The sequence below is a fragment of the Macaca thibetana genome, chromosome 7 (assembly GCF_024542745.1).
Source record: "Macaca thibetana thibetana isolate TM-01 chromosome 7, ASM2454274v1, whole genome shotgun sequence".
NCBI lineage: Eukaryota > Metazoa > Chordata > Mammalia > Primates > Cercopithecidae > Macaca > Macaca thibetana.
In genome coordinates, this window is record NC_065584.1 from 49883264 (window position 1) to 49909984 (window position 26721).

General features: G+C 40.7%; 1 protein-coding gene across 2 annotated transcripts in view; it reads left to right on the forward strand.

Annotated features, from left to right (window-relative positions):
- Positions 1 to 1134: 1134 nt before the first annotated feature.
- Positions 1135 to 26721, forward strand: part of SLC35F4 (solute carrier family 35 member F4) — a 286724-nt gene continuing 261137 nt past the window's right edge. For both annotated transcript variants that reach the window (XM_050799728.1, XM_050799729.1), the window contains exon 1: positions 1135 to 1533. In XM_050799728.1, coding sequence (XP_050655685.1) covers positions 1431 to 1533 — 103 coding nt within the window. In that variant the 5' untranslated portion in view covers positions 1135 to 1430. The remainder of the gene's footprint in view (positions 1534 to 26721) is intronic.

The following is a 26721-nucleotide window of genomic DNA, read 5'->3' on the forward strand; positions in this document are numbered from 1 at the left end:
TGCTTGGAGGCAGGATGGTGCAATAGGTTCTTTGGAGGTTTCTCGGAGGAGCATTGAAGTCGACTTATTTTTCTCTTTTTTGTCTTCTCCTTAAGCTTTAGTGATATGAAACCTGGCAGGGATGTCTTAAGCCAGCTCTGTACGGAAGGTGGACCTAAATGACCTCTAAGCTGATGAGCTGACCCTCCTCTCTACTAACCCCCCACCTCCACCTTTTCATTTCTGAGATGAAACTTAGAAAATTATTATCTTTTTTTTTTTTTTTTTTTTTTTGCAGGAAACTGTGTCTGCAGACTATGAACAGAGGAATTGTCTCCACTGCTCACTGACCTTAACCCACTGGGTCTCTGGCTAAGGCAGAAGAGACACACACGTGAGGAGAGGGTGTTTGCTCTGAACACAGAGTTTCAAGGACGTTCTGCTCAAATGGAAAGACTCTAGACTGTAGCTAAGACTTTCACTCGTCCAGATATTTACAGTTTGAAGGACTTCCCTCCTGATATTTTTGGCAATAAAGAGAAAATCATTTCTCCTCAGAGCATTTGGAATTGGTAAAATAAGCGTGCTGTGTGCAGCTGAGTCTTCCAAGCCTTTGACATTTTTCAGTGGCAGGATGGAAGGTCCGTATGGACAGTCAGACTTGAGGGCTTGAACACTTATGAGTCTTTCCGTCTGCAAAACCTGGATAATCACTTCATATACCACCTGCCAGGAACTAATTTTCTTGTTATTTCATAAAAAAAGATTCCCAGTTTTCTAGACAAGTTGCAAGGACTAACTAACACCGGCGGGAAATGCTTGTATATCAGCAGACCAGACGTGGTGTAGACGCCAAGCATGGCCCGAGTCCCGGGGAGCCCCAGAAGTGTCTTCTCCCTGAGCGACAGCGTTAATTCCTCGCATTGACAGCTATGAGTACCTCTCGGGTTTCTCCCACCCCCAACACCCCTCTCTGAGCCCCTGGCCACCGTCACCTTCTCTTCTCTTCCCGCACTCCCCAGACCAAACATCCCTTTCATCAGGTGGGGTTGGGTTGTCTACTCTTCGGGAAGGAGCGCGCAAGGGTTAATGATGAAAGCTGGTGACCAGGTGGGGCGCCCACACCCGCCCCCGGCCACGGTGGGCGTCGGAGGTGAGGGGGCGCTATTCGGGCAGCAGTGCTCCGGGTGGCGCGCGGGAGAGCTGCCAGGCTGACAGAGAGGCCGGCCCGAGTGGGGGCCTCTCCGTCGCCGCCGCCGCCACCGCCGCCGCCGCCGCCGCCGCCGCTGTGATGCGGAGCCAGTGCTGCGCCGGGCGGTGGAGTCAGAGCCCGGGCGCGGGAGCACGAGCTGCAACATCAGCACCAGCGGCGGCGGCACCTGCACCAGCTCCGGGGCCCCGCGCTGCGCTCTCCGCCCCGCGGCACCCGGGGCCGCCGCCCCGCGCTCTCTATGGATGTCAAGGCGGCCCCCAATGGGGTGGCCACTATCGAGGACCGGATCCTGCGGATCACCGGCTACTATGGCTATTACCCAGGTTACTCCAGCCAGAAAAGTAAGACGCCGCGGGGCTGCCCTGCGCGAGGCGGGGAAGGGAGGTGGGCACGCAGGGGTGCCGCGGGGATGCGGACGGGCGGGCGCGCGGTCCGGACACCTGCAGCCCTGCAGGCGCTGTCAAAGCCGCCTTCCCGGCGGCGCGGACCCTGGGGGAGAAAAGTATGTCCGCTGTCCTCGGTGCTGAACCGTGAGAGGGCAAGGGACCCAGCTGGGTGCGCCCAGGAGTTTGGAAACTGTCGTAGCCTTGCGGGGAGGTGCGGAGGGGACCGGGTGAGCGCTCCTGACTGCCGTCGGCCGGCTCACCCTGGTGGATTTACGCCCAGAGGAGGCTAACATGGCTGTTCACTTAGCGGAAAGTCAGCCCTACGGGCTACACGCCCGGAAAGACCCTACTGCGTGCGGGGCGCTGGGGACTCAGGCTGAGGAGGCTCCGGGGTGGGGCTGGCGGGGGCGGCCGACCCAGACGTGGGTCCCGGCGCTGGTGGGGTCAGCTCGTTCACTCCGGGCTGTTGAGACGCTGCCAGCGCGGGAGTTACTCTGGTTACAACATCTTTAGGAGGTTCTTCACCCTGGGCAGCGAAAAGAACCTGCTCAGGTCTTCCAGCCCCAGAGCTTGCAGCCAGAGACCCGTGCAGAAGACTAGGGGCTTGGCGGCGGGGGGGGGGGGGGGGGGGGGCGGTGGTCTGAGAAGGGGAAGAGACAGGGCCACCCGCACGTCGCGGCCACTGCTTTCTTCCAGCTAAGCGAGGTCATGCGGCGTGGATGCTTTCACGTTTCTGGACCAGTTTTGGTGGGAGGGCGATGAGGTGTGCTCTGCTTGCAGTCCCCCTCCCCCAGTACACAAACCCACTAGCTATATTTGCTGGGATTAGTTCTGCTAGCGACTGAAGTGCAGCTCATTTTTCTCCGAATTGGAGGAGTAGCTGCGGTTTAGTTTCTATGCAGGTGGGCTTTTGCTTTTTTCTTTATCAATGCATTTCTGTCGCAACAGATGGAGCTTAACTGATGTTTTTGCCATTATTTTTGTCAGAAGCTTGGAAGCTCCTAGAAGCATTTCTGATTCGTATTTTTCTGTGACATTTGGGGTGCAATCAACATTACAGTTTCTATGAAGCGTGGGACCCCAAAAATTCTGGCACAAAGACAAGAAAACACCATTTTTTTCATGTAACTTTCTCCCCTACCATGCTTCCTCTCTATTGAATAATAATTCAAGAGCTTTGTTCCGTGGGCTGTTCTCACACAGATATTTTCTAGTTCGATATTTCATTTGGTTTCAGGAAATGCCTATCTGATTTGGATGGTTTCTCTCTAGCTGTTTTTAGCATTAGGGGCTTAAATTATTCATTTTCCATACAAAAGTAATTATAAAGTGTTAGAATTTTCTGGAAAGAAAATAACACACTGTGGAATGCTCTTTGAAATCCCTGTACTATACACTCAAAAACTTCTCCTTTTTTATTGGCAAAGGATTTCTTTTTTAACCCTGGAAACATAAGTAAAGGAACTAATATACCTTGTGGAAATTACTTGACTTTCACCTTTGAATATTTTAATTAGGAACCATGGGATTCTAGTGGCTTAGAGAATGTAGAAGCTGTGTGTGAAATTAAAAGACTCAGGGTAGTTTATTATTGTAATTTTTATGACAATGGGACTTTGGCTAACAATGAACAACCCAAAAAGAATACTGAAAAAGTGACATTTTAGATAAGGACATGTTCATATTATATTTTTGCACTTGCTCAAATAGCTGCACATGCTTCATTTGCAATACAATAACAGGACAAAAACAGGGAAGAGCACTGGCCAAGGCTATAACTGGAAGCCAAAAGGGATAAAGATTAACTTGGCATGGTTATTTGTGATGGGCACTTACCTACCTAAGTTTAGACCATAGAGTTAAAAGAGTGAAAGCAGAGAATCTCACAAGAAGAGAGAATTAAGTGATAGTCAGATAAATCTCAGGATGCTCATGCTTTTGGAAGTAGAGAAAGATTGCTATTTTGCACAGTGAGAGATTGAGAGAGGAGAAAGCTGGAGGAGGGCCAGGGAACCGAGCACCATGAAATAATCCTGTCCTAATGCAGGCTTCAACTAGTAAACAAACACTGAAGCAAACCAGTACAATATGGTCAATTGATTTGGCTATTACAGAGAATGAGCAACAGCTTACGGGAAGTCTGGAAAAATATACTTAAAAAAAGGCTACAGTGATGAACATATAATATGTGAAAGCAAGGTGACTTTCTCATTTTCTGTCTGATCATATATGAGGGACAATCTCTAGATATCTATGCCATTTATGTTTTTGGAGATAGATGGGGACTTACATCTAAGAAAATGCACTGAAGATCAAGCCTTCTGTTAATGCATCCTGCTGTTTGCTTGTACCTTGTCCAGAAAAAATTCTAGTAGTCGCGCTGATGCAAAAAAAGAAATATATTAGAATTCAGAGAAATGAAGGTACTTTAATGGGCAATAGGGCATTTGTTTTATCTATACTCTTCAATTAATGAACAGTTATTGAGTAAATATAAACAAGAAATCTGGATACAAAGATGATTAAAGGTGGGTGCAGTGGCTCATGTCTGTAATCCCAGCACTTTGGTAGGCCAAGGCAGGAGGATTTCTTGAGGTCAGGAGTTCAAGACCAACTTGACCAATGTAGTGAGACACTGTTTCTATATTTATTTAAACATTTTTTTTTAAAAGATGATTAATGCGTAGTGTGGTTACTTAGGTAGGGAATAGATTCATTCATTCAACAAGTGTTAATTGAGTACCGCCTATGTGTCAGGAGTACATCAATGAGCAAAACAGACAAAAGTATTTTCCTTTTAAGAACTTAAGTTCTAGTGGGAGGAAACAAGACAATAAACAAATAAACAAGTACATAAATTATTTAGTACATTTCAAGGTGATAAGCGCCTTTTGAAAAGTTACAACAGGATAAAAAGGATAAGATATTCTAGGGGTAGAGATTGTCACAATTTTAAATAGGCTCATCAGGGAAGTCCTCATTGAGGAAGTAACAATTGAGCAAAGACCTGAAGGATGTCAGGGAGTTAGCCATATGGACATCCAGAAGAAGACATTCTGGGCAGTGGGAACAGCTAGCGTAAAGCTCTGAGGTAGAGTGCAACTGGCATGCTGGAAAAACAGCAGGGAGGCCTGCATGGCTGAAGTGCAGTGAACAATTGGGAAAGTGGTTGGAGATGAAGTCACTGAGGATCCAGGAATGCAGGTAAAGGAGGGTCTTAGAGGTCATTGTCAATCCTTTGACTTGTATTCTGAATGAAATGAGCATTTGAAGAGTTTTGAGAGAAGAGTGATGTGACTTGACTTATCTTACACAAAGATCAGTCTCACTGCTGTACTGTGACAGGGTGAAAACATCTAATTAGTATGTTATTGTGATAACTTAGGTGAGACATGATGGTGGCTTGAACCAGAGTGGTAGCAGTAGAGGAAGAGAAAGGTGGTCAGAGTCTGCATATATTTGAAATTAGAGCCAATAGGGTACCCTGATAGATTGGATATTGTATCTGTAAGAAAGAGAGGAGTAAAAAATGACTGCATCTTTTCTGGTTTGACTAAGTTTGGGTTGCCATCAGCTGAAATGTGGAAGGTTTTAAGGTAGAGAAGCTTTGGAAAGGGGTGGGGGAGTGGATTGTCAGGGGATAAGGATAACATTTTAGAGATGCTAAATGTAATTGGAGATGTAGAGTAAGCTTACAGTTCAGAGTAGATGTCTGATTGGAGATATAAATTAAGGATTTGCCAGTACTTGGGTGGTATTTAAGGCCTAAGACTAGATGAGACCTCCAAGGAACGAATGCATACAGAGAAGAGAAGAGGCAGGATTGAATGTTGAGACAGTCTGACATTAAGAGGTTCAGGAGAAGAAGAAACCCATTAAAGGATACCAAGAAGGAGCATCCAGGGAGATAGGAGGGAAACCAGGAACATGTGATACACTGGAAGCCAGTAAAAAAAGAGTTTCAAGGGGAAGAGATTAGCTGAGTTCAATGCTATTGAAAGGTCAAGTAAAATGAAGACCGACTGAATTTGACAATTGAAGGTCATGGGTGATCTTGACAAGAATGTTGACAAGAGCACATAAGGATAGGTAAAATGGATTAGAATGTGTATAAGAGAGAGTTAGAGGGAAGAATTGGAAACTGTGAGTATAGATGACTCTGCAAGGATTTTTGTGCAAAGGGGAGAGAAGAAATGGAGGAAGCAGGCTCAAGAAAGTTTTTCTTTCTTTAAAGATTAGAGAAATAAGAGCATGTTTGCATGCAAATGAGAATGATTCAATAGAGAAAGAAAAATTAATGAAGTTGGAGAGATAGTGTATGGAAACTAGTGCACAAGAGAAGGGACATTGCCTTAGATAGGAACATGGATATAGGGTAAGTTGTGTGGGGCAGGTTTGGGAAAGTGTATAACTGAGATGGTGGGAGTCTTTTGAGGTTCTCTTCTGGTTGCTGCAGTCTTCTCCAAGTAGGAAGAGAGAGTCACCAAATGAGAATGAGGATGGTGGAGGATGTGATAGAGGCTGGAGGAAAGAGAAGGTGCGAACAGTTAAATAGGGAGAGTGAATGGACTGGAGAAGTGTGCTCAGGTTGTCTGGTAGCCTTAAGGGTCCATTTAAAGTTTTTGGTCACAAAGTTAAAGTGAGATCAGCCAGTATGTTGGCTCATTCATTAACACAGCAAAGGCGTGGAACAAGTAATGATAAGTATATAACCAGAGTTGCAGATTATCCAATGTATATTTAAAAATAGGGACAAGAGAGTTGTATACAAGAGAGTTGTGTTATTAAAATGGTTGATCACGGAATTTAAACCTGGTAAGCAGAGAAGAGGAAATCTAGGTAATTAGGAACAGGGAACAGATGGTAGGTTCCATGAATTAGAGGTCTCAGTAGAATCAAAGACTATTGGAAGTTGGCTGGAAAGGTAGGAGGTGGTGAGTTTTATACTGTAAGAAATTTAATTCATTTCCATAAGTCAAATAAAAGGATAAATTCATTCATGTTTTATTGTATTCCATTATTGATATTTTTGGGGTGAGTATTCTTTTTTGTGGGTTTGTATAGGGAAACAGTGCGTTGATGTATGGTTGAATTAAACCCTAATGGTTTGGAAATTGATCATATCCTTAAACCTGCCAGCAACTGGCTCTGAGACCTGGGACACCACTCTGTGGACATTGGTTTTTTTGTTTGTGAAAAAGAGAGTTGAAATCACTGTTTTAGAACAGTCATGCAGTAGGTCAGCTTTGACAGCTTTCAAAACACTCCCACCTTCCCTGGAAAGGTATCAGTAAAGGAGTATATTTACTTCACCTGTCTTCACCTACCTTTGGTAAACAGTTGCCTCTCTTTGTTCTGTGCCTTTGTACCTGTTGGACTTTTGTTTTTTCTATCCCCCATTAGTGATCAGTTTCTATGATCGTTGTCTATTGGGAGCTGCAATTTGTAGTAAATATTTTCTCTTTTACTTTAACACCAGCTCTGGTATCATCCCTACTTCAGAAAGAACTCTACCCACTTCTGGCTTTCTTGGTTCTCTGGGTGCTTGGATGACTGCCATGACTTAGCATTTCCCAAGGTTCTAGCTTCATCTGTGTCCTCTCACTGTCTGCTTTCCCTGAGTGAGCTCCTTTAATCCCACGGCATTACCATCTTTGGTGTATCTGTATTTCTAGGTCCACTTTTTCTGAACCCACACCCATATTTCAAAATTCCTTGGTGTATTCTACCTGAATGTCCTCCAGGCATGTCACACATAAAACCAAAATCATCATTCTGTCCTTAAAATGTGCCTTTTCCTCCTTATTATGCATTTCAGCTTCTAATGTCTATATCCAACCAATTGCCCAAGCCAGAACTCGAATTATCCTCAACTTCTGCCCTTTCGCCTTGCCCTATAATCAGTTAATGAATCCTATACGTTCTACCCCAGATAATGTGCTTTCCAGTCCTGCAGTCACTGCCTTCTTCCATCACATCTTTTGCCCAGCCTCAAGTCCTTCCAATCCAGCATACACACCTTAAAAATATTTACTTCTCCACAGTGCAGATCTGTTCATCTCACACCCCTGATCAAATATGTGAAGTAATTTTTCACTTTCTGTGAAATGAAGTTCAAATTACTTAGCATGCCACAATCTGAACCCAGCTTATATTGTTCTATTTTAGCACACATTTCTCCCCCTTACACCACAATCCTCTAATTGCCTAATATATGCTTAATGCAGAAAATCTGGAAGGCAGAGAGCAACGAGAGATTAAAACAAAATTACTCATAATTCCACTACCAGGGGTATTAGTGTTAACATTTTCGTATATATCCTTTCAGTCTTTTTTATGCCCATGGACACAGCAAGTGGCTTTTATTTTGTACTGAACATTTATCTCATTGGTCTATATTGTTTGTAATAACTTAAATTTTCGTGTTATGCATGTAGTCTTCCATATATGCAAGCACTTTAATCTACTTCACCAATCACTAGTTGGTGAAGTATCACTAGTTTATTTTTAGTCCAACTTTTTCTTTTATTTCTCTAGCTCTCTCTCTCTCTCTCTCGCTCTCTCTCGTTCTCTTTCTGTCCCCAAGCCCCCTTCCTTTTTAAGAGATAGGGTCTTACTCTGTTACCCAGGCTGGTAGTGCAGTGGTGCAATTATAGCTTACTGCAGCCTCAAACTCCTGGGCCCAAGCCATCCTCCCACCTCAGCCTCCTGAGTAGGACTACAGGTGGGCACCATCACACTCAGCTAATTAATTAATTAATTATTATTTTTTTTGTAGACACCAGGTTTTGCTAGGTTGCCCAGGCTGGTCTCAAACTCCTGGCTTCAAGTGATCCTCCCACCTCGGCCTCCCAAAGCACTGGGATGACAGGTGTGAGCTACTGCATTGGCCCACCTTTTCTTTTTGATCTTATATCCCATAGGGTCTTCGCACACTCTGACACTGTGGTCATACTCTCATCATGCAGCTCATTGTTTTAATGACATTATTGTGCCCATGCTCTTTTGCTTCTCAGTGCTTTATTGCACTTTGGCCCCAGTGCTCCCTCTCTGTCTCCTTCATCACCCTGCAGAAAGCTCCTATTTATCTTCAGAGGGGCAGTTTAAATGTGCTGTCCTCTGTAAAGCTTCCCAAATGCCCCAGGCTGGCTAATCCTCCTTCTGTGCTCCTGTAATGCTGTGTATTCACCTCTGCTCCAGCATTTAACACACTATTTTGGGCTTTTTGCTTTGCACAAAACTATCTCACCCATAGAGCTTGGGGAGAGCCGGGGATTTATCTTTATTTATTTTATCTGAGGCAAAGTAGTATATTCTGTTGCTCAATAAAGTTTATTGTGCTAACGAATGAAATATTTAGTTCCATTTGAAGAAATTAGAGAGCTAATTATTTTCACACAGAAAAAGAAAGAGTACATGATGGTAGTAGTGATTAGAGAAAAAGAAAAAAATTACCAGCAATGAGTGAATCAAATAAATGTACTTTAAAGAATGAGAATACACTAAATGGTGTTTTATGATCATTTTACCTGCCTGGTTGTAACTTCTGCATTTCTGCATCCTTACTTCCTTCTTAAGATTTTCTGTGCTGCAATGGGGTAAAGGCATTTTTTTTTTGAGATGGAGTCTTGCTGTGTTGCCCAGTCTGGAGTTCAATGGCATGATCTTGGCTCACTGCAACCTCTGCCTCCCGGGTTCAAGTGTTTCTCCTGTCTCCACCTCCCGAGTAACTGGGATTACAGGCATGCACCACAATGCCCAGCTAATTTTTTGTATTTTTTAGTAGAGACAGGGTTTCACCATATTGGCCAGGCTGGTCTGAAACTCCTGACCTCAGGTGATCCACCTGCCTCGGCCTCCCAAAGTGCTGGGATAGCAGTCATGAGCCACGGTGCCTGGCCAAGGAAAACGCAATTTTTTAAAAACCACAGAGTAGAATAAAGTTACTAAATCATAAGAAAGAAAATGTGATTTCTCCTCTTTCTTCTTTTGAAGTTGTTAGTATTGATCTTCCTGGTACAATATTAATACTGTATAACTCTTATTCACTTTAACTGGAACAAGTTATGAAATTCTCTATTACTAGTGAAATAAATGCAATAAATATCTTTCCTTATTCACTTTCTGTTTATATCCTGAGAGTAAGATTTGTGCTTCTTTATGTATGAGAGGAAGTGTTTTGTAAATAGTAACAAATAAGTACCATTAATATGTGGTTTTGAGAAGTATTTTGTAATATAGTTTTAAATTAGAACATATAAGATCTATGTTAATACTAAATATCATTGTATATGCTATTGATGTTAGATAGTGTGGTAGTTTTTACAGTGTTTATTCTGATGTGTATTTTGCATTTAAAATATAAATTTACATATAAACTGGATGTTTGTAATGCAAAATACTACTTCCACTAGCTAATACTTGGATTTAACACTACATTTTAGATGTACTTTATTTTGAAAACGTATCTAAGACCTGGTTTGTGGCTACAAGTTCTAATGCAAAGACCACAAACTTTGGCAATAGAAAGACCTAGGTCTATACTCCGGCTATGCTACTTGCTAGCCATTTTTAAAAATATACTTTAAGTTCTGGGGTACATGTGCAGAATGTGCAATTTTGTTACATAGCTATACATGTGTCATGGTGGTTTGCTGCACCCATCAACCCATTACCTACATTAGGTATTTCTCCTAATGCTATCCCTCCCCTAGCCCCCCATCCCCCAACAGTCCCTGGGTTGTGATGTTCCCTGCCCTGTGTCCATGTGTTCTCATTGTTCAACTCTCACTTATGAGTGAGAACATGCGGTGTTTGGTTTTCTGTTCCTGTGATAGTTTGCTGAGAATGATAGTTTCCAGCTTCATCCATGTCCCTGCAAAGGACATGAACTCATCCTTTTTGATGGCTGCATAGTATTCCATGGTGTATATGTGCCACATTTTCTTAATCCAGTCTATCATTGATGGACATTTGGGTTGGTTCCAAGTCTTTGCTAATGTGAGTAGTGCTGCAATAAACATACATGTGCATGTGTCTTTATAGTAGAATGACTTATAATCCTTTGGGTATATACCCAATAATGGGATTGCTAGGTTAAATGGTATTTCTAGTTCTAGATCCTTGAGGAATGACCACACTGTCTTCCACAATGGTTGAACTAATTTACACTCCCACCAACAGTGTGAAAGCATTCCTATTTCTCCACATCCTCTCCAGCATCCGTTGTTTCCTCACTTTTTAATGATCGCCATTCTAACTGGTGTGAGATGGTATCTCATTGTGGTTTTGATTTGCATTTCTCTGATGACCAGTGATGGTGAGCATTTTTTCATATGTTTGTTGGCTACATAAATGTCTTCTTTTGAGAAGTGTCTGTTCATATCCTTTGCCCACTTTTTGATGGGGTTGTTTGTTTTTTCTTGTAAATTTGTTTAAGTTCTTTGTGGATTCTGGATATTAGCCCTTTGTCATGTGGATAGATTGCAAAAATGTTCTCCCATGCTGTCAGTTGCCTGTTTACTCTGATGATAGTTTCTTTAACCTCCTCTCAGATCAACAGTTTTGTTCCTGTAAAATGGGAATGATAATAGTTGCCTCACAGGTAGTTGGGAGGATTATGTAAGATAATATTTATTGAGTGTCTGGAACAACATCCAGTTCAATGTATGTAAGCTATTATAATTATGAGGAAATGAACAGAATCAGTTTTATGACTTCAAAGAACCATGCTCACTTTTTGCTTGTAAGTAAATGGTAAGTCATTTTCTGGTCATACCCATAATTGTATTTTAAATTGTTGTTATTAAAAATTATGCTACAGCAATTTAAACACAAGTATAAATTGTCCAAGTTCACAATGGCTTTTATTTTTGGTTGTTACTTTCTACTCTTTACCAATTTCTGGCTTGTCTGGTGCTAAAACAGAAAGGGGTGGTTCTACCTGGATTGCCTCTTGGGATAGCTTATTTAAAATGGGCTGGAAGCCATCTGTGATGAGGTGATTCCAAATGGGCTGAACCAAAAGAGATGAGGCATATTGACAGCCATGAGTGACAGAATGGGTCTACATGTCTGCAGATGCATGCAGGTACTCAGGCACCAAAGTAGGGTGAAGTTGGGAGAGAGGTAGCAGGGAAAGGTGGAATCTCAGCTGAACATGGATAGCTTGGGTAGGATGGGGTAAAGATGGGATAGTGAGGGCAAACAGGTGGGGAGGAACTGAAGGCTAAGGGTTAATTTGGGAATAGTCCATTGGAAGTAGCATTGTTCCTTTCATACATGGAGTGTTAAAGAGACAGTTCTTTTTTCGCTATGTATGTAGCCACAAATGTAACAGACAGCCTATTTTATGTTCTTCTTTGAAAAATATATCATTATGTTACAAACATATTTACATGTTTCTACATAGTCTTTGGAGTTATACTTTTTAAAAAGTATAAAGCATTTAACTACTTCAAGACACAGAGAAATATAAAGAAAAATGGAAATGATCTTGTTACCCTAACACAAGTACTATTATTTTGGTTTATTCCTTTCCAGCTTTCCTAAGGCATACAGTACTTCACTTCTTGATTTATTGAGAAATATAAACTGTAGCTTAGTTATAATACAATTTTGTGTCCTGCTTTTTTTCCCACCTAACATTTCAGGATAAGCATTTTTCATTTATTTTCATTTATCTGCTTTGAGAGGCTGGAATTGGATTCTCCTTTCAAAGATCTTGGCTTACAGAATTTGGCAAGCTGGTTCTATGCCATTTGAGACTAAGTAAAATGGAAAGATGTGGAGTATTAGTGATGGTTTGTTTGGTTTCTAGTCACGAGACTCCACTTGAACTGGCTTAAGCAAAATGGGAGCTGTTGAAAAGACACCGGGGAGTCTCTCATGGGTTTGAAGGGGAGGGATAAGATGATGTAGGCTGAAATCAGGTCCTGGAGGGCTGTGGGGAAAACAGGAAGCCTTCTTCCTCTGTCTTTCATCTCTTTTTCTCTGGCACATGCTCCCCATTCTCGTCTCTTGCTTCAGGCTGACTTTCTCTATTTCCTTGTCCAAATGGTCAAAAATAGCTACTGCCAGCAGTTCCAGTGTTTACATGTCCTCTATTCAAGAGAGCAGACAGATTGAGCGAGAATCTCTTACTTCTAAATCCAGATTCCTGGGGAAAGAGACATTTTGGCCCAATTTATGTGACATGCACACTCTTGACCCTATTGATGGTGGTGGTTTGGGGCAGGGTCAAGTTTCCCAATCATGGCTGCCAGAGGCCCTCTCCTGTAACCCTATTGGCTGTATGAGGGAAGAGATGATAGTTTAGAGAAACAGAGTAATTGGTTGGACAGTTAACTTAATAGCTATTTGGTTCACAGAATATTGCATTTTTATGTCAAATTATAGGCTTCAATCAAGATTCCATCTTTTCTTTCTTCTGGTCCTGAGAGCCCTTAGAGTGAATCTAGATAATATTTAATGAACTTATAGATACTGTATAATCCTAGAAACAGAAAATCCATGTGTCTGTTTAGAGGATAAGTCCTTGAGAATTCTGTTTAAGAGTGCCCATCTAGCACTGCCGACTACTTAAGCTTCATTGACGTGCCACTGGTTACATCAGGTTTGGAAGACATAGTTCTTTTTCTAGGTCAGATAGGGCAATACACCAGGTCTTTCAGATTCAATGTACAGTAATTGAGGATGACATTTAACATGGTATATTTAAACAGTTTGAACATTACACTATCCTGCAGTCTGAGATTTGTTCTATTTAGACCTAGGCTAATGCCAAGATGGCACTAGTGAGGTGTCAATAATGGTTTCATGGTACTGAAAACCAGACATAATAAGAATTCTTTATGCCTTGTGAAGCAGAGATCCCTAAGGCCATTAGAGCCTGCAGGCTTTTCCTGCTAATATCTTACTAAACTCCAAGTCATGTGCCTTTGGTATCTATTTTGTGTTTTTGTTGAAACCCATGTTCAGTTATAGGCATTCTAGAGGACAGATCCAAATCCAGTGGGCTGGAGGCTACGGAGGCAACAGCTTCCCTGCTGGAGTTATGGTGACAGGGTCTGAAGAAGCAGTACTGCATCTAAAGTGACATTCTTATTCCCACAGACTTTTTAGAACAAAGGTGCTTAGAAGTTGAGAACTTTTTGAAAATTGTGAGTGCTTGAAGCTGGAGCTGCTTGTCTTGTTCTTTTCTAGTCCACATCTGTGTAGCAGCCATGATAATCTTTCAGAAGCATTCATTGGATCATGCCATTCCTCTGGTTAAAGTCGTTAGTGGCCTCCTGTATCTCTTTGGAAAACTACAAAACTCTGAACGCAGCTTACAAGATCTTACAAGGTCTGGTTCTTTAGCTGCCACCACACTTTCATGATCTTATTATGTTTTGGTTTTACTGGTTCCTGTTCCAGGCTCTTTCATTTGTCTAAGATGATGAACAAACTCTCCCATCTTCCTGGTGGTGTGACCTGTCTGGCCCCTCAACATTCCTCAAGTCTCATATTAAGTGCCACCACCTCTGAGAGCCCTTTCCAGCTTTGCGCCTCTATCATCTCATGTACTTTTTCTTTATAGCACTTACCACAAGCAGCTAGTGCAATTTATGTTCACTTTTGTGACTGTTTAATGCTTTTCTGCCCATTAGATTTTTACATCCCTAAGAATAGGTAGGGATGGATCTATTTTGTTCAACACTGTATGACCAGCACAAAGAACAGTGCCTGGGCACTCCATAAAATTGGCTGGATGAGTGATTAAGCCCTGTTGAAAATGTCAAACAGACTTTTTTCCAAGATAATATTTTTATTTAGAATATTTTTAAATTTTTCAGAAAAGTTGCAGTGATAATACAGAGAGTTCCTATAACCTCTCGCTCAGCTTCCTCACCTAGTTAACATTTTTCATTAGCATGGTACATTTGTCAAAAGTGAAGAAACCAACACTGGTGCATTATAATTAATTAAACTCTAGATTTTATTTGGATTTCACCAGTTTTTCGATTAGGGTTCTCATTCTGTTCTAAGACTCAATCCAGAGTACCAGATTGCATTTACTTGTCATGTCTCTCAGGTAGGCTTTTAATGCATTAAACTTGAAAAGTTCAATTTTATAGGAACTTACTAGCACACATTTTAGGGCTTGGATCAGATCACATTTGAAAATTTAACTGCTAGTTCTCAAGGTGACTAAGGATTAAATTGATGTTTGACTTGACATCATAATTGCATACTAGTTTAGAGATTGTTTTACAGTGTATAACAGTGGTTTCCAGCATTTCTATGTTTAACATGTTGGAGATACAGAAATCTTTGAAAATCTGATCTATGAACTACTCACCTATCCCCCAAATGCACATATGCACCAAACATTTTCATGCAGTTTATTACATTGGAAATTTACTTCACAAATACAGGCTATAAAATAATTCCACTGAGTTTTGTCTATTTTTTCATTTCATAATAATGTATGCAAAATTTAATGGTAATATCTAGAAGATGGAAATAATTTAAATGTGTTAAAATAAAAGTGAACTTTAGTTTTATTCAAAAGTAAATTTTAGCGAGACAGTTCTTGTTGGACTAATAAAAAGCTAAAATTTTGCAGTGATCTTAGGCATGACAACGTGCAGCTCATCTTTGACACCCAGTTTACTTCAATGTGTTGGAAGTCTTAACACCTTCTAAAAATGTTGACTCACAAGGATATGAGATAGCAAATGAAATTAGAGATCTACTAGCTTTTTTTGCAGGAAGAGGGTGGACATGTTTCAAGAAACACCAGATTTCCTGATCCTGCAAGTTGAATTAATGTCACATCATTTCATCAGTATTCAAGTCAATGAGATCATCTTTGAGACGAGGCCTCAAAAACCATCCATGTGGTCTTTGTCTACAAGAAAAGAATGATGAATCCGTTTCAATGTTAAGCTCATCCAAGCAGAATTGTCCTTCAAACATATCCTGCAGTATATCTAGGTACCCTTGGATTGTTGATCTACAGAGAAGACATTTTATGACACATTGTCCCTCTGGATCCTTAGTTTCCTGAGAAACTGTGTTTCCAAAATAACTTGTGGTTTCCAGCTGCATTATAATGCTGACTGTAAAGCTTTGAATGAAAAAAAATGTATCACGTTATATCCATAAAGTAAGAAAAGCTATGAATGAGTTTCTCCTTACTGAATTGTTCTATGAATGGGCTTCCTTTTTTTTTCTCAAAGGTGATACAAATGTGTTCCCAAATGCCATTTAAAGATTTCAGTCATGGTTTCCAGAAGCAAAGCAGCTTCTAGGTAGTCAAGGAGAACTCCACGTTTTCTTGATTAAGAATGAAATTCTTGAGGAGGTGATAATTTTGACCCTGGCTCTGATGGAGTTGACTTTTACTTTCAAGACAGTAGAATAGGTTTCCTGTAGGATTATTGACAATATTTCAGGTGCCACTACATGCTGATGTGTAAGGCAGCAAGTCATATTAATGTGCCAAACTACTTTCATTTCCAAAGCAGCACAACCTACTTTTCTCCCCAAGTACAGTTTTGCTTGGCATTGCAAATTTTCATGTGTCCTAAAAGGCTTACAGAATAGATTTTCTTTTTCAATGACATTCATATACACATACAGAAAGTCAGGAGTTAGAAATATTGTGAGATATCCAGTTGTTTGCCGAGGGGAAATAGCATAGTGACTGGTATCTTCAATATTTGCATCCAAATTATGACAACTGGGCAGGTTTGGGGAGATAATTTTATTTGATAAAGGCACTGCTTCCATCTTTATCAGTGGCTCCAGACTACAAACCAGTGTATACTTTACCAAGACGTACTGGTTTCCAAAGTTTCCGCAGGGGTGTGTGTGTGTATTCTTTTGCTTGACAGTCAGTTAGAATGTGATGGTCAGTTAGAAAGTAAAGAAACCTCAGCTTATATTGGCTTAAGCAATATGAATTTGAGAGGTATAGTTTCTGATGTAATGGCTAATGCTGTAATGAAGTAGGTTCTAATCTTTCCTCTCCTGTTTTCCATCCCTTTGTCTATATGTTGTACTTTATTTTTAAACTCTTCTATAAGTTTTTTACTTCAAGTTTTATTAAAGTTTTAATAACTCTTTTGTTTTCTGAATATTTCTCTTAAAAATATAGCATCTTATTCTTGTTTTATGGATAGAATATCTTCTCTTATCTCCTTAAGGATTTTAATACTGTATTTTAAAAAGTTTTCTTCTCCTGAGTGGTCTGTTTCCTCCAAGTTGTTTTAAAATTTTTTTAAAAAATTTGTGGGCTGGGCTTGGTGGCTCATGCCTATAATCCCAGCACTTTGGGAGGCTGAGGCAGGTGGATAACCTGAGGTCAGAAGTATGAGACCAGCCTGGCCAACATGGCGAAACCCCATCTCTACTAAAAATACAAAAATTAGCTGGGCATGGTGGCGCATGGCTGTAATCCCAGCTACTGGGGGGCTGAGGCAGGAAGATCACTTGAACCCGGGAGCCGGAGGTTGCAGTGAGCCAAGATCATGCCACTGCACTCCAGCCTGGGCAACAACAACAAAATTGTTAGTCAGTATTCTTGGATATGTTGTGATTCTTGTTTATGTGCTTATATTCTAGAGTGAATGACTCAAAAACAGTTTATAATCTGTGAGAATGGCTGAAGTGGTCAAGAACTATGAAGGGTCTGGTATTATATACCACTTTCAAATTATCAAGTTAGCATGCTACAGTTTCATAGATGCTGGCAAAAGACATGAGACTCTTGGGTCAGATTCAAAGGACTTTATTACTCACACTCCAGCAGGCAGCATGAATTTCATGTTTATGTTGGTTCCCTTGCTCCCCAAGTTCCACGGGGACAATATGAAGTAACCAAGGTGGATCCTCAGTATGTGTAGTAGGTTTGTATCACAGTCGAGGAATCCTGAGCTTAGAAAATGCCCATCATTTATAATGGCCTACAAACAAACCTACCCAATGCTTCCCCCAGAGAGAGATGTTAGCAAACAAACCTGCCTTCTGTTTTATGAGGGAAACTTTATTTCTACCCTTTAAACCTATTGCTTATATAGGCTCTTGAAGAGATAGTTCAGAACAAAAAGCTGTCGGTGCCTGCACATGATATGTAGAAATGCAGGAAAGGCTCATGGAGAATCATCTCCCAACAGAGCTTGTCTGTTACGACCCTACTGTTAAACAGCTGGACTTTTTCCTTGGGAACTCCAATATCATTTTCTTAAGATCTGCTCCCTTGGCTCATAGAAGGCTTTTTGAATCTCCTGGCTTACCAGCAGCATTCTGAGAGTCAAGTAGGAAAGAAGCCTGGGAGCCCCAGTGAGCAGTGTATGCAGATTCACTCAATTCTTCCATGATTTTGGTATAGCACCTCAGTCTTCAACCATGCCTGGTGTCTCTGTAGAGTTTTGTTTGAGCATCTTCGGAGAATAAACCTCTGCCCTTTGCCAGGGTGAGGGGAGGTATAGTCAAATGCTGAATGAGGGTGGGGATTAAGAAGCCATGATATTCCTTAAACAGGCTTAAGCAAGACTGCTGATTTTAGCCTAATTTACAGTAGTAACTGGTGTCACAATTTCCAATGCTTGGAGAAATTCTGCATGGTAAATTAAAGTAATTTCCGTTTACTCTACCCTCAATTTAGGTTTCAGTTTTCTCAGGACTGACAAGTCATTTACTACTTCCTAGCTCCTAAAATTTTATAATTATCTTCTTTCCTGATTCTTCCATTTTTATGGATTTATGCCTTTAAAACACATTCATTGTTATTTTAGTGAAACTTCCTGAATGAGCAAATACAGATGTTTGTATTCAATATGTCATCTTTCAGAAAGAATCATTGCACTTTCTGCTTTTATTATTCAGAATCTTCCAACTTTTACTACATTTACTGTAAACTAAGATAAATGGCATATTCATAGTGGCAGAGTACATTATTTTTATTTCCTCTCAGTGGGAAGCTGAGGGAAAATAATATGGTGGGGGAAAATAATATGGTGCATTATCTGTTTCTTGATCTGTTGGTTACATTGATGTGTTTATGAAAATGTCATCGAGCTGTACACATAAGATTTATGTACTTTTATGTATGTATGTTATATTGTAATAAAACATTTACACTAAAAATTATACCTTACATGACCTTATATCGTAGGATACCATGGTATCCTGGCCCATTTTACCTTTGTTTATAATGAAACACTGAATTATAACTTAATTTGAAGTAAGAAAATATTTTTCAAATTTTCAAAGTAACAGAAGATAAAGCATTACTTTTGTGTGTGTTTCCAGTTTACTAGCCCCTAAATGCCTTCTGCTATCCCTTACCAATATAAGAAAAGTGGTTCTCAAGTTGCTGCTTATTAGAAACATCTGGGAGTGAAAAAAATCCCAAGGCACAGCTTGCATTCCATACCAGTTAAAACAGACTCGCTGGGATTGAAACCCAGGCATCAGTACTTTTTAAAGCTCCCAGGAGATCCCAAAGAGCAGCCAAAACTATGAAGAGGGATCTAGGGCAGCATGTCTCAAACTCTCTGGTTCTTTACCTAGCCAGTTTATGTTTTTACATTTCCAAAACTCTGGCAAAATTAACAAAAATGAAATAGTAGAAAACATAATTATGCACTGAAATATTATAGTAGTGTCAACTTACTATAAACATTTCTCAGTGATTACTCTCAATTTCTACATTTGTCATGGACTGGTAAGAGTTCATGGCCAGGACTAACTGGAGAGTGCACTTTGAGTAGCACTGACTGTGGATAATCTGTCCCTTTCCTAGAACAAGCTGGGTATCCATATACTCCCTTCTCTGTTGCAAGAGTCTGTTTGGAGATTGAGGAGGGTGTAGGCTGGGGCCTATGGTATGTACTTTCACTGACTCTCTGAAACCCCGTAACACATTTAATCTCACTCTGATGCATTTCTGAGCTCTCAAAGCATGGGATAACATCATTGTTAATAACTCATGAGTTTATTTTACATTTTCCAAGTTTTGTTTCCCATCAGCCATATTAATTCAAGAAAAATTCTTGGCTACTAAAGTCTTGGCATGTGATCTCATGTATCTTAGTAGTGGATATGAACTTTAAATTGTGTATATGAGTGAATTTCAGGGAAAAATTCACTAAAGACTCTCAGGAACAAAAATTGATTTTGTTTTCAATGATTTTGCACTATATGCTAAAATGCAATGAAAATGGTCCTGTGACTTGGGCTAGAATCTCGGAAAAACAACTGTTATTTCATTCAGGGGCCTATGGAGGCCGCCTGGTTGGTTTGTTTGTTTCAGGATTGAATGATCTGCTAACGAAACACACTTGGCCCAACAGTCAGGCCACGTGGAAATTTATCCTTGTGGAAGGAATCTCACCGGGTTTATGACTCATGGAACGGAAAAAGAGGTTTAGAATTGGCGGGATCTTCATCCTAGGGAGAAATTCTGAATGGTTTGAATGAGTGTTCTGATTTGATTATGTTACTCTTATTTTTGGGGGCCTTATTTTGATGATGATGCAGTAGAATTTTAGTTGAAGCAGATTCTCTGATTACCTTGGTCTAAGTCACCTCTTTGTGTTTTTTCCCCCTTCCTTTCTTACCTGTTTCAGAGGAGATGACATACTTATGCTTATTAGAGAATAAAAGGCCATTCCAGATGTTAATTCTCTCTCAGTGCCTTGTGCAGTATTTAATAAAGCTGTCTTCAATGGCCTTATTACTCATCTTGACGTCTGTCACATTCTGATTGTATTTGCTGGGAGTGTAGAATTTCATGGTGGCTCTCCTAGTGTGACTTAGGGCTGTCTCCCAGGAAAGAAGTGAGAAGAGCAGGGGATATGCCCTTTGACTTTGGATTTAGGTACGTCTCTCAACCCAGTTTGATTGCTTGATAAAGGATGGAAAATGGTGGCAAAGCATATAACATACTTGGAGTTCAGAGTTCTGTCTTTTAAAAACTATTTACACTTGATATAAAGATCATGCATGTAAAACCCCAGCACACACAACTTCTGACATATACAAGCTTATTAGGGAAGAAAATCGGGAATGAGAATCTCAGCTTATGCTAAAACTTAACAGAATTCACTTTCCTGTGGCTTTCAATAGAAAATTATACCCAAATAGACACTGTGTACAGTCATAGTGGGATTGTAACCAATGTGAGCCTGAATTGTTTGCAGAGTAATGTTTGGGGCTTGACTAATAAGCCATAGCACACAAAGGATTCGGGATATAAATTCTGAAGAATGCTACAACCTCTCTCTGACAGTGGTATGCATTTTAGACTTGATGAAGCAATAGCATATATGATTCCATTATAACTCACAGCCACTCTGTGTAGTGGGTGTTAATCACCATGCTACAGATGAAAAAATTGAGACTCAGAGAGGTTACCTTGCCCAAGGGCATAGCTCCCAGGTGTCAGGGCAAGGATCTGACCCCAGAACTGTCTACTGCCCAAATCCATATTCCACTAGAGAGAGTAACAAGCAGTCAAAATTATAACATTTCAGATCCTCCCATAGCTCAGTTGTTTTTCCTCCTCCTGAAGTTCTGGAGGATGATGATAAACTTTCACTTTGTTTTCAGCAGGGTGCCCTTAACTTGCAATGTGCAGATCTGATAAAGAGCTTACTTGCTTCTCCCTGCAAGACTGAAATTTACTTCAACCGGATGCTGTGTCTGAAGGCTCTTTTTAGAAAGAAGAGAGATTGAACAAGATGGCCTTAAGATTTTGTACATGCATGGTGGGTGGGGGAAGGGAGAGAGACCAGAGAGAGATAGAGGGAGGAGAGAGATAGAGAGACCCCTCTACTAGTAACCAAGGTCCAGTTGGTGTCTGGAATCTTACAGTTTTCTAAGGACAGAGGGTAGAGGGCAGTGAAGAGCCAGGACAAGGGGATGCCCGCTCCTGATCCCAACTTGACTCCTTCAAGGTACCTGGGTATCTTCAGCCACTATTCTTCTGATCAGACAGAGGAAATCTTGCTGATAAAAGGCAGCTTTTCCTGTTGAGATGAATTCTCTATTTCCTACATCTGGAAGTTAAGAAGAAATAAGCTTATGTGGGGACAGAAAGAGAGGAAGTTATCTACTCCTGTGGCCAAGTAGAGATGCCTGTAATTTTGAGTTATTTTGCCTGACACAGTATAGAAGAAAAATATTTGTGGAATTATAATCATACATCAGTGTTACTGCCAGTGCTTCTTTTAATATTTAAGGAAATTTCTCTTGCTGTGATTTAAATCATTGGAATGCTGACCCTGGTGTTGCTGATGTTCTCTTCAAAAGCAGAAGTCCAGCATTGCTTTAACATTGACCCCATTGGTCTTACAGTCTTGCCCCATGTTATTCACACCACTACAAGCCTTGATTAAGACCTCTATCATATGGCAATGCAAGTGTGACTGCAGTGATGCTTCATTCCAGATGGGGTTTGAGCATCCTCGGTTTTACCCCCATGCTTGTTCCTGACATTTCTGGATATTTCTGACATTAGCTGGGCCTTTCCAAATTCCTCAGACATGGCATTAATAAGACCAGTGGGTTTTTAAAAATGTTAAATCTCTTGTATTTATGCTTACTGGGCAGGTAACCATTTACCTTTCAAAATAAATTTTTCCTACGATTCCTATCTTCAATAAAAATTGAACATAAATTGCTTGGGGGAGTACAAGGGAAACAAGATTGGTCACAGGCTGATATTTGCTGTGCTGAGTACATGTTCATGTACAACGCTCAGTAAAGAGCTATTAAAAAGCCCCAAAGATGACTCTCTCTATATATACTTTTGACTCTGGCTACTTGATGGAAATTAAAAACAAAACTGAATTGAAGAGAAGATACCAGGGGGTTATAATGTCCTGCAGAGATAGTAAAATTGTTTGGGGATCTTGAGTATGCTACAAGAACATTATATTACTTTGAACATCTGATGAATAGAAGTACAGTTTTAGTTTAAATTATTTTATTATAAAATTAAGATAAATGTTTTGAAAACATTAAGAAGAAGTCCAAATGGGGATAAGCCATGCTTCAAAACCCTTCTCCAGCCTTTTAGAACTTTCTCTTGGTTGGCCTGTTTTGGAAAGTTGATGGTAGTTTAGGTGAGATTATCTTTTTGTTCCTCACAATACCCAGACACTCCCAACTTGTCAAGATGATTTAGGAGAGAGGAGCTCTGGCCCTGTCCCTTGGGTACTTTGCCAAGTAGAAATGAAAGACTTCCTTCTCAGCACTCTTAGGACTAAAGCTTTCCTCCACCAGCCCAAACAGAATTGCCATCAAGGTCACCTCATTCCTCATCACCCCCATAGCCTGCCCATGGAGGGGTGGCTCTGGAATGACAATATTCAGTCAGGATCCTGGCAGGAAACAGATACAAACTCAAACAGGGCAATTACAGGAAGGATGGTGTATTAGTCAGGGTTCTTTAGAGGGACAGGACTAACAGGATAGGTGTATATATGAAAGGGAGTTTATTAAGGAGTATTGACTCACATAATCACAAGGTGAAGTTCCACAATAGGCCATCTGCAAGCTGAGGAGCAAGGAAGCCAGACTGAGTCCCAAAACCTAAAAGTAGGGAAGCAGACAGTGCTTTCAGTCTGTGGCCAAAGGTTGAATAACCCCTGGCAAATCACTGGTGTAAGTCCAAGAGTCCAAAAGCTGAAGAACTTGGAGTCTGATGTTCAAGGGCAGGAAGCATCCAGCATGGGAGGAAGATGAAAACTGGAAGACTCAGCAAGTCTGCTCTTTCTACCTTCTTCTGCCTGCTTTATTCTAGCCATGCTGGCAGCTGATTAGATGGTGCCCACCAGATTGAGGGTGGGTCTGCCTCTCCCAGCTCACTGACTCAAATGTTAATCACTTTTGGCATCACCCTCACAGATACACCCAGGAACAATACTTTGCATCCTTCAATCCATTTAAATTGACACTCAATATTAACCATCACAGGAGGGCAGGGTATAGGGAAGTCCAAAGAATTCCAATCCTTTGAGCTGGTAGTAGCAGGCTATAAGGGTGCAAGGGAAGGGAGGATTCCCAAAACATGGAGAGAGAGGTGGCTGTGTAGTGAGGGCAGCCTGACAGCATCTGTGCTAAGCAGTGGATGTCTGCAGTTTGCTATAATCTTTCAGGGGTGTAGATATCACCACAACATTCTCCTCTCTCCCTCCCATGTCTGGTGGGTGGCCAAACATCATGGAAATCCTTTAAAGAGCAAGGTGTCCCATAATTGAAGACCCCATAGCTTATCTTCTAGGGCACAGAGTAGGATGGAGAAGGTTGGGGTGTGGATCTGGAGAGGCAAACAGAATATCTCCAGCACTCCAGCAAGAGGGTATCTCTTTAAGTTTAGCTGGCTTGACCCTCTGCCCCATTTCAGAGTGCCCTTCCATGGGAGAAATAACTAATTTCCTCATGTAACTCACTTAACTGCTATGAACTGATATATGATGGGAACTGAAAATGTGAAGGAAAAAATATTTTGTGAGTTTTTTCTAGTAGCCTAGAGGAACCATCAGCCATGTTGTTTGTTTACTATTTATTACTTTTTAAAATCTTCGTTATTTTTCTATCCTTTCCCACACTCTCCGCATCAACTGAATACAGCCCGGCATTTCTGTTACAGAGAGAAGGATGAGAAAACAATTCAGTATATAGAATTACCTATTGTGAAGAATTTGCTTTAATCAGAAAAGGGATCATTATACTGCAAATATCTGATGTGACACAGTGATAACTTCATGTTCCAACAATTTCTATTGTTTAATTTCCAAATACCACAATGTCTGACATTCAGCAGATATAAAATTTTAAGTATTTAGCTAATTTTTTATTCTAGCTTTCCTTTTCTTGGGGGGGGGGAGCGGGTAGAGTCGTATACCAAGTTTTTAGGATCATGGGCGATATCTTGTGCAATGTGTTTACTCCTTGTAATGATCTACTTGGCTTGTAGTTTCTGTAGATTTATAATCTCCACTGCCGAATTTAAGCATTTGACCTTCACCTGTAGATCTGCACTTCACCATAGTCCCTGGCACCAGTTCCCTACCTTTAGGGCACTGGAATTGGGTGAAACTGAGGAGCAGTAGGCCAGTGGATCCCAGATTCAGTACCCTGCTAGCCCGTCAAAGGTCTGGTTCTAATCGTGTGCCCATTCCAAGTACAGAGTCGTCCTTGTTTCCATTTAAACAAGTTCTTTCTGTACTCTACTGTCAGTGAGTAGTTTTGGGCTTTCTCAGAAAAAGTTGGATTTCCACTTAACCCACTGCCACAATCCCTGTTTTAGTTTTCTGGTTCATACCCCTGGGACTGGTGCTTTGTCTTAATGTCCAACCTAGGTCTTCTTAGGGACTAGAGACCTGCCGATGAATCCAAACCCCTTTTGCCCAGTCTCTACTACCTACTATGAGATTTTCTAGATCACAACCTTCTCACCCTCTGGGCTCATCCCCCATTACCTGGGGCTCAAAGGTCCCTTGATCTCCTGCTTAGCACTATATTCCAATTGGTGTCCAATTGGTGTTCCAACAGGTATTAGCCATGCCCTGTACAGCTAGGCATTCATTGTGTACATGTTGCTGATAATTGATAATACAGCTTTCTACATATTCTCCATTGCAAAATCTAGTCATAAACAAGATTGCTAGACTGTAGATGAGCTCCATGGGGATAAGGGGCTTGCTACTGTCAGTGTCCGAAAGAGTCAGCCCTCATTTTAAAAAATTAAATGAAAAAGGAATAAATAAAATAGTGCATCAGATGAGACATTCTTAATCTAAGAATGTGTGCATAAATTGATGTGCACTTTTCTGAGATGCTTCATAAGGTTCTTTAGATTTTCAGTGGTACTCATGGACCTCAAAACATTAATAACCATGGCTTAAAATGTATAGGTAAGAAAGGAACATGTGATTTGCTCTTTTAAAAACATTCATTATTTGGGGGGGGATATTTGGGTGTTATATAGCCGTGTATTGAGAAATATTGATACCAAAAATTAATTAGGTGGTCTTCAATCATGAGTTGTAAGGTTTCAGTTTTGAAATTAATAATGAGATGGTCTGATGGTTAGCCTTTAGCTCTTTAAAATGAATGAGGATGAGAGGTACTAACATTTTGAGAGCCTAGACCCATGGGAATCAATGTCAAAGCCCGTTTCCTAGAAGTCTCATTTGAGTGTTTCCACAAGTATAGCTTGTACTTCTTTCCTTCTCCAGAAAACCCAATTTTCTGATAGTGAAATCTTTATCTTATTAAGTTGCTGGGTAACAAAGCTTGTTGTTCACTCTATTTTCAGCTACTTGATATAGTCTCTATGACAAATTTAATCTATTGGAACTCAAGTAAATATGCCATTACTTTAAAGTCTGTGAGTATTAGTTTATGCTATATATGACTGAGGGCACAATGCCTGGCATTAGTTGGCACTCAATCAAATATTCAGAGGATTGATGGTTATCCTTTGTTTTGGGAGGCAGTGTAGTGGAGTGGCTGTGAAAAGCATTTAATTTGAATCAATGTACTCTTGAGTTTGAATTCCAGCTCTTCTATCTAGCTTTATGACTTTCAAAATATGAATATTAAAAGTTGTCTCCTCCTTGGATTTTGCGAGAATTAAAACAGAAAATATGTGTAAAAAACAGTAAGCACAGTGCCTGGGGACAGAGTAGGCACTCAATAAAAAGTATGAATGTTATTATTATTAGTGTCATTATTATATCACTCATCTGGATTGCTTGTAGAAGACTAGAATGAAGTGTGCATGTTTTGTTTAGGTCTTAGGTAAGAAGTCTGGGGCATGTTTTGGACATGCTGTAGTGTGTTGATCAAGTTCTTAACTCTGGCTGTGCATCAGGATCTCCTGTGGAATATTTAAAAAATACAGATGCCTGGGCTCCAATTCAGGTCCCTGGAGCTGTGTCTTGAGCATGTACATTTTTTTCTGCAACTTTTTTTAAGTTCAGGTTGCATGTGTAGGATGTGCAGGTTTGTTACATAGGTAAACATGTGCCATGGTGGTTTGCTGCGCAGATCAGTCCTTCACCTATGTATTAAGCCCAGCCTCCCTTAGCTATTCTTTCTGATGCTCTCCCTCTCTCCCCGCCTCCCTGAAAAGGCCCC